Source organism: Vipera ursinii (assembly GCF_947247035.1).
Source record: "Vipera ursinii genome assembly, chromosome: Z".
Classification (NCBI taxonomy): domain Eukaryota; kingdom Metazoa; phylum Chordata; class Lepidosauria; order Squamata; family Viperidae; genus Vipera; species Vipera ursinii.
The window spans coordinates 24,524,430-24,533,325 of NC_139517.1; the positions used below are offsets into that span (position 1 = coordinate 24,524,430).

The following is an 8,896-nucleotide window of genomic DNA, read 5'->3' on the forward strand; positions in this document are numbered from 1 at the left end:
AGTAGTTTGCCATTATTCTGAGAGCCTCATAGGGAGCCACCAGAGAAGGATCCATTTTGTGCATCTTCTTAGTTCCCTGAAAGCTACCCTGCCTTTAATGTTGAATTTTAATTATCCTTCAGTCTGTTATATTTTTATATTCAGTTTTTATGTTCTCGATATGTTATCTGTACACTGCTCATAGTTCCTCTGAGAAGGACATGGGCATTTTCTAAATTTGAAAAATAAAATAAAAAATCCTCCTTTCTAGGGTTGAGACAGGATGACTATCTTTGTGGGACTAGAACACAAAGTCTCTCAGTTATTAGCCCAGTACCTTAACTATGGCAGCAAACTAACTTTCCTTATTCCCTAATAATTATGTTAAGAATTTATATTATTTTTTTCTCAAATTCAATGGACAAAGACCTGCAATCTCCAAGAAACTCTGCTATTTGACCACTACTATAAGAGAATATGGAGTATTCCTCACCTCTTTCCCTATCAATATTTCCTGCTTCCCTTCTGCCAATGACAAAACTAGGAGGAAAAAACTCTTAAAGGGAGGAATTTGGAAGCTCTCTAATTCAGCATACCTAGAATAAAGATGAAAAGAATTTTGCCACTGTTTATAGTAGAAGAGTTGGTCAGAGTACTAAACATTTTCTTTTTCATAATTTGAAAAACAATGTACAGAAAGTTTTATCTATGATATCCCAAGACATGTTCTGATCTCCCAAATCATTTCAAAATTTATTGTTCATTACTTTTGAAGGGATATTAATTTTACACTCACATATCAGACAGCCTAATAACTTCACCAATTATACAAATATGCAAAAGTTTGATTATTTTATTGTTGTATAAATTTTTCTCAATACTAAATTGCTGTATGAAATTATTTATCCAAAGATGGTCAAAAACCAAAATAAAAGTATTTGATCTCAAAAATTGTAAACAACTTTCTTAACAGAATTGAGCTATTTCAAATGAACAAGATTCCAATACTTTAATTATCATTTAATGAAGCAATAACCAATCTTATTTTTGACAATATACAGTTTGATTATTTCATATAGTTGCACCTCTCCATTCTTTAAATTGTATCCTAAGATCAGATCCTGATATTTAACTGAAGATCAGTATAATGAAGAACTTTACATACAGCTTTCCTACTTTCTGTATAACCCATTAGATTATAATAATTTATTTTTTTCCAGTCTCACAAATATTCTGATATATAGGAGTAACTAAACTCTAAGAATCATTCACTTTCCAAAGCTATTTTTTTCAGGATTCAGTTGTTGACAGTTGACTTTGGGACAATACATTGGGTCATTTATTTGTTTTAATCTTGCAGCTCAGTTGTTGTACAACTAAATCAAAATATATTTAGAAATAAATATTTTGTAGTGAATAATCAATTTAAGCTATATGCTATAATTGAAAAGAGAGAGAAAAGGTGAGAGAGGGAAAGAGAAATACAGTAGAAGAAAGAAATTACAAAATTAAATCTCATAGATATTTTCATTGTCATTAAAAGAAAAACCTTCTTAGATAGATATTAGAGCAAGACACATAGTGTTGGGAATTTGGGGAAAGGAGCATTCCATACCCCTGCTATATCATTAACTGTAGGTATTGTTTTGTGATTAAAGACTGGGCCAATTCTTTCTAAATAGTTTCTCTGCACCAGATAAGATCTCTTTGTTTTTCAGGCTATATACGATGGGATTTAACATAGGAGTTAAAATGCTATACTGAATAGACAGTATGTTGTCCAGATCCATGAGGGATTTTGGACTTGGCTTCATGTAACAAATGATACCTGAAAAGTAATACAAGCACACCACAATGAGATGGGAACTGCATGTAGAGAAAGCTTTTTGCCTGCCTTCTGCTGACTTAATTTTCAAGATGGTAGAAATAATGTAAATGTATGAGATCAGAGTGATAAGAAAGGAACTAAGACTAACTGCTAACACAGATATAAGAAGAATGATGTAATTAGTGAGAGTATCTGTACAAGACAAGGTCAAGAGGGAAGGAATCTCACAAGTATAGTGTCTGATTATATTGTTGTTGCAAAAATGGAGATTTAGCAAAGGTAGCACATTCACTATAGAAAAAAAAACTCCCAGAAGCCAAGCTGTACCCACCATTTTAGTACATATCTCTCTTGTCAAGTATCTGCTGTACTGTAGGGGGTCACATATAGCCACATATCGATCATAACCCATTGCTGAGAGAATAAAACTTTCTGTACAAGCTATTTGCAAAAGGAAGAAGATCTGTGAAATACATCCTTCCCGGGATATGGTTTTCTGCTTCATTATGAAGTTTGCCAACATCTTGGGAACAGTGACTGACATATAGCAGATGTCAACAAAAGCTAAATATCTGAGAAATAGGAACATGGGCATCTGAAGGTGATGCTCAGAACTGATCACTAATATAACAGCTATATTTCCTAGGATGGTGACTAAAAAAATTATCATAAACACAAACAAGAGCAAATCCTGTATCTGTTGATTATCGGAAAGTCCCAAGAGGATAAACTCTCTTATTCCAGTTTGATTTTCCAGCCCAGAGGATTCAGAAAACATAGAATCTGTCAAAAATATAAAACACAGTTAATTATGTAGTAAACCAAGATAAACACAGACATTAGTTAAAGATACAAGTTAATTTAAGGATTAGAGTTTACTATTGATCCATATTAAGAGTTATATTATAATGTGTGTTCTGATTTTCATATGTTTCACCCAATGTAATTGTCAAGTATTGTCTTTCTCATTTTGACAATGCATTTTGTTGTTTGCTATAATGTTTCAGTTCATTAATATAGTAACCAGTATTTACTAGGAATACTATTTGTATCTTCAACTATGCATTTGTTAAATGAGTTAAACTCATAGATTATGTCTAGAGAAACTTATCTTAAGGAAAATATTGAAATATATTATGTGAGAGATTTCTCAGAATGTCAAAATAGAGAGATTTCAGAAAGTTGAGGCACAAGAAATTAAAGTTTGGGCAATCCATTCTGTTTTGTTTAGCTATGCTTCTCTTCATTTTTCAGTTCTCTGTTTTATTATTTTTGAAGTGTTAGAATTTTATAGATGATTTTTATGTATTTTTATATTTTATATTTTTTCTCCTTTTTGTGATAACAAAGAATAGATGTATTACTTCTTTTTTCAAGAATACTTTTTTATTATATTTAACTTTTGGGTTTGTTCCCCTCTCCTCAAGTGCTAATGTGATGTAGTATGTGATTCTGAGAGTAGCCAAGTAAGACTATATAGTGGCATAAGCTGCAATAAATTAAAGAAATAAAAATTTCAAGTACCTTTTAAAGTTTCAGAATTTTTTTTAAAAAAACCTGAATGGATGTCCTTCATAAAGGATTAAAAGATTTTCAACAGATTACCAATGTTGAGTCCTATATTTTCATTCTTCTCTGTATGTATCTGTTATCAAATTAAACAAAAGGAGAAGGAGAAGGAAAAGGATTAGATTTGATTGAATGATTATTTAAAGAAAGTCCATCAGTTTCATCATCATTCTTATCACTAATTCTGCAAAAAAGCCTTTGTAAAAAGATAACAAAACAAACATACAAAATTACTTTGTCCATCAGGTTGCTTTCTTTCTTATAAAAAAGGAGAAGTTTTAAACAAGCAGCCTTGTACTTTAGTCTTTTCAACTTTCATGCTAAGCATGTATGATTCAACGTTGCTACAAGATAATAGAGCTGATCCTTCATTCCTTCTGGAATTCAAAGATGCAATTAATACTATCTGGGAATACATATTCACCAACCAACTATACAGATTGTTAAATAAGTAAAATAATAATAATAATAATATTTTTCTTCCCCCCCCCTTTTCTCAATCTCCATAAAAACATCTAAAGTGTCTTCAATTTTTTTTCATGTTGTGACAGAAGCCAACCCTATATCAAGAGGAGCGTTAGTAGGATCTACATGGGAAAAAATAATATAATGCAGACATGTCAAACACAAGGCCCGGGGGCCAGATCAGGCCCGCAAAGTGGTTTCATGTGGCCCGCGAAGCCATCCTGGAAACAGTGAGGGAACTGCCCCCACTGCCTTGGCCCTGGCCCAGAGACCCTCCTTCTGCCAGAGACCCTCAGATCTGTCCCACTCCTGCCCAGGCCCCCATAGGCACCCTTGATGTGAACTATGTAGGGCTGGCCATGCCCACCCAGTAGGCCATACACACTCTAGCCACGCCCACCCAGGCCATACCGACCCGGCCCCCTGAGGGCAACTGCAATGCTGATGCGGCCCTCAATGAAATTGAGTTTGACACCCCTGGAATGTATTGTCTAATATGGCAGATCAAAAGGGTTTTTCCTCTGCTCATTTTAAAGGCAGTAATTATTAATACATAGAAAAACTGCTTTAATGCCATTATTTATTTATTTATTTATTTATTTATTTATTTATTTGCTGGTCATCTTGCAGTTTTAGGCAATTTCAGATGGTTTGTGTATTTATGAGTGTGTTTATGTGTATTTGTGCATTTTTTTATTTATAAGATTTATATGGTTGCCCCTCTTAAACAGCAATGTGCAGCTCAAGCAACAGTAAAACCTGTAAGTGTAAAACAATAATAAACAATAACAACAAAGATCAAAGAAAAAGAAAAATCCTCACCTTAATCATCCACATGGGATGCCATGCAGCAAACCCCTGTTAATTAGATGGATTACATCCCAGATTTTTGAAGTAGTGGGCAGATGGGAGTTCAAATGCTTCATCCATGGCACTGGATGAAGCTGGGTGACAATCACACTTTCAACAACCTTCCCGAAAAAAATGAAGGTTAGAGATGGGGAAAAGTTGTATAGTATGGTTGCGTACAAGGATAATCTTTTAAGAATAAAATGCACCATGTCCTCCTTCAAAGCAGGCAGTATCATATCCTGCAATGAGACATTAATAACCACTTGGTCTCACCCACCTCCAAGAGGGTCTTAATTAACCAGGAGGGCCAGGATTCCAGAACACAATTGGCCAGGCTCATAGTCATGAGAACACTGTCCACATCCTCAGGGTCAAATTTATCCCAGATAATAGGGTTCATTTCACACTTAAAGTATAACATCATCATGTGTAATAATGGTAGAATATTAAACAAAATTATATTTTGTCGCATAGTTCAGCTAAACTCTAGACCTGGTCCAAGTAGCCCATGGAATATTTCAATCATGAAATGTCTTGATTTTAAAAAGATTTGCAAATCCATGAAACTGAGATAGCTGAATTAGCAAGGTAACATATAATTCACACAACTGTGTTATGTTTACAGATCTTTTGGCAGACTAAAACAACTCAAATTAGTGGCATATATTTTACTTTATGTTAAACATATTTTGGTGAAATCCAACCATGTATTTTTTTTTCAGAAGAAATGCTCTGCATTTAAGTGAGCTTATTTTTTTAAAAAAATTATGCTAAAATTCCAATTCTTTAAATTATTTTTATTAAATAAGTCTTTGGAGAGTTAGCAAAGGCAGCACATTCACTATAGAAAAAAACAATCCCATGAACCAAGCTGTACCCACCATTATATTACGTATCTCTCTTGTCAAGTGTCTACTGTAATACAGGGGGTCACATATAGCTAGATATCACTTATAACTTATTGCTGAGAGAATAAAAAATTCTGTACAAGCTATTTGCAAAAGGAGGAAAATCTGTGAAATATATCCTTCCTGGGATATGGATTTTTGTTTTGACAGGAAGTTTGCCAACATCTTTGGGACAGTGGCTGAGGTATAGCAGATGTCAACAAAAGCTAAATATCTGAGTAAGATGAATATGGTCGTCTGAAGGTGATGCCCAAAAGTGATCACTAATATAACAGGTATATTTCCTAGGATGGTGACCAAAGAATTATTATAAACACAAATGGGGAAAAATCCTGTATCTGTGGATTATTGGAGATTCCCAACAAGATAAACTCTGCTATTCCAGTTTGATTGTCCAACCCAGAGTATTCAGAAAACATAGGATCTGTAATGTATTGGGCCTTATTTAACTTGAGTGTACCACATGGGTTTGAATGCTGGAAGATTGCTTAAGCAAGGAGCTGGCTAAGGGCCACCAGCTCCTCAGACAGTCCATCTCCAGGGCTGCCATTGGTTGGCTCTAGGGCAACAATAGTTTGCTTTAAACCTATTGGCCACTGCCTAGAGGCCAGAGTATAAATAGCTGCCTTGCAGCCCTGCTTCTCAGTACAGTTCTTGCATTTCAATAAAAGCATGTTCCTCCCTGAACTAACTCACTCATCTGTTGCTTCAAGAAAAGAACCCAGTACACAACACTGGTGATGAGGGTGGGATCCTGCTCCTCCCGAAGAGCTGAGAGTCACTAGGGGGTGAGGCCAGCCAAGCACCTGGCAGGGAAGTGTTTCCGCCCCCCTTGGTCAGCCTAGCACAGCCAAGCTAGTGACCACAAGCCCTGTGGACCATTCCCTGGGGCTATGCAGGAGCAGGACAAGGAGACAATGAGACCCAGCCACAAAGACTTCCCAAGATGTCAAAGGTTGGAAAGCTGGAAGAATTTGATGTAACTCACCTGGAGAGATGGTCTTCGTACATTTCGAGGGTCGAGAACTATCTCTGCACCAACCAAGTTGCTGAAGACAGCCTGAAGGCCGCTCTTGTGCGTTTACGGCCCAGCAACATTCGACATTGTGGAGAATTTGGTTGCACCAAAACAGCTGGAGTCCATAATGTTCACGGACTTGAAGAAACAGTTTGGTGACCATTTCCAGCCCAAGCTTTCAGTAATAGCTTGGAGGCACACATTCAAACAGACGGATCAGCAGCCGGATGAAACAGCTTCTGAATTCATCGTGGCTTTGAGGTAAGCTTCACGCCTGTGCCAGTTCACCAATTTAGAAGAGAGGCTTCAAGACCGACTTGTCTGTGGCCTTCAGAACAGAGAGCTGCAACAGAAGCTTTTCGCCAAAGAGACTTTATCGCTCCAAGACACGTTGAAGGATATTATGGCAGACAAAGCCGCTGCCAGGGCCGTAAAAGCCATGCAGCCTACCAAATGCATGCAGCACAAGGAGGCTGTCCACCAGGAGGATGCTGAACATGCAGAAGACTCCAACAACAGTGGACAAGCTTCAACAGCACAGTGACCAACAATGGTGCAACAACCAACAACAAGGGACTACTTACAAGGCAAGTCCCTTTTCTCGATGTCTGGGTTTTGGTGGCCACCACCAACACTTGGACTGCAGGTTCTGGACAGCCACGTTTTGGGCCTGTGGGAAGACTGGCCACATCGCTTCAGTTTGCAGAGGTCACCAGAGGGACCGCCAATCGGACCGCCAATCAGACATTCCGATCAAGAGAGGTACCGGGGCCCTGGGACAATTTAGGATAGGGTTCTGCTCCAGCCACCAGAGTGTTTGCTGCATGCGAGCTCACCACCTCATTAAGCCAAAGTTCCGACTTCAGGTCGAGCTGCAAGGCATCCCTTGCAGGATGGAACTGGACACTGGGTCAGCCGTGTCCATCATTTCACTAGATACCTTCCGGTTCATCTGCAACCACAGCAAGAGGTGGGCCAAGCTTAGGCCATCTGACATTATTCTGACTGACTCAAAACGCTCAAGTCACCGTCAAAGGCAAGGCCACACTGGCTGTCAAATTCAAGTGGTTTTCAGGGCCTCTGGACATTATTGTAGTGGAGGGTCAGCGAACAAGCCTGGTAGGAGTTGATTGGTTTGATGCATTGGGCATCCAGGCCACTGGAATCAACCAGATACAAACAGTGAACTTAGCATCAGTATGCGAGGAGTTCGCAGATGTTTTGCCTTGGAACATACAAGAGTCCTCCGATAGCCTTTAAACTTGATCCTGCTGTAATGGCTATCATGATTAAACCCCACAGAGTGCCATTTTCTCTTAAACATAAGATAGATGCTGAGTTGGACAAGCTAGTTGAACAGGGGATACTACAGCCCGTAGATGGGGGTGAATGGGAAACCCTTATTGTCACGCCACTTAAAGCCAATGGGGGTTCAGGATTTGCATGGATTACAAGTGCACCATTAATTGGGTACTCAAGCAGCATCCGTACCTGGTACCAGTCATGAGCCATATCCTGGCATCACTGCAAGGGGGTACAAAGTTAGATTTGGCACAGGCCTATCAACAGCTACCTGTGGACGAAGCCACAGCTGCTGCACAGACTGTTGTAACACACAGGGAGGCTTTTAAAGTAAAGTGCCTCCAATTTGGGGTTAGTGTAGCACCTAGCATTTTTCAAAGTGTTATGGAGCATATGCTCAAGGGCATTCCGGGGTCCACTGACATGCTTGGAAGGAGGCTCAAGGCCGTCCTTCAATGGTTCCATGAAGCGGGCCTCAAACCTTAAAGGAATAAGTGTAGCATAGGGGTCCCCTCAATTGAGTTCCTGGGTTTCTGTACTGATGCCAAAGGCATCCACCCTGCCGAGTGCCAAGCCATTCAGCTGGTACCTAGCTGCAGCTAGGTGTCAGTTCTTTGGATACTTGTTGCTTATATTCCTCTGTCTCAATAATAATATCTTCCAATTTTGTTATATTCTGAAGTGTAAATTCTTTAGTTGCAGTCTGGGTTTCAATTTGTGACTTAAGGTTGGCATGTAAATTATTAAATCTGGAGATACACATCTCAGTGACTCTGTAGATTGTTTCCAGTATAAGGTTATTGTCAAGTGAGGTTTGTGGCTGATCCTTCTCCATTTTGTAATAATTATAAATAGTCCTTAGTAGAGGCTATTTTTCAAACAAAAATCAGTAAGAGTTGGGGGTGGAGCCAGTTGTCAGAGCGGGCAGCTGTGTGAATGGGCTTCTCTATATCACACAACCTCTCACCCAGTGTC

At 38.5% G+C, this 8,896-nt stretch overlaps 1 protein-coding gene across 1 annotated transcript; it reads right to left on the reverse strand.

The window, feature by feature from the left end:
- Window positions 1-1,631: 1,631 nt before the first annotated feature.
- Window positions 1,632-5,093, reverse strand: LOC310650077 (olfactory receptor 5BS1-like; the record flags this gene model as incomplete). Its single annotated transcript, XM_083378913.1, has 2 exons — window positions 1,632-2,590; window positions 4,967-5,093. 2 exons carry the CDS (start codon window positions 5,091-5,093, stop codon window positions 1,632-1,634), a joined length of 1,086 nt encoding a protein of 361 aa, XP_083235039.1.
- Window positions 5,094-8,896: the final 3,803 nt, after the last annotated feature.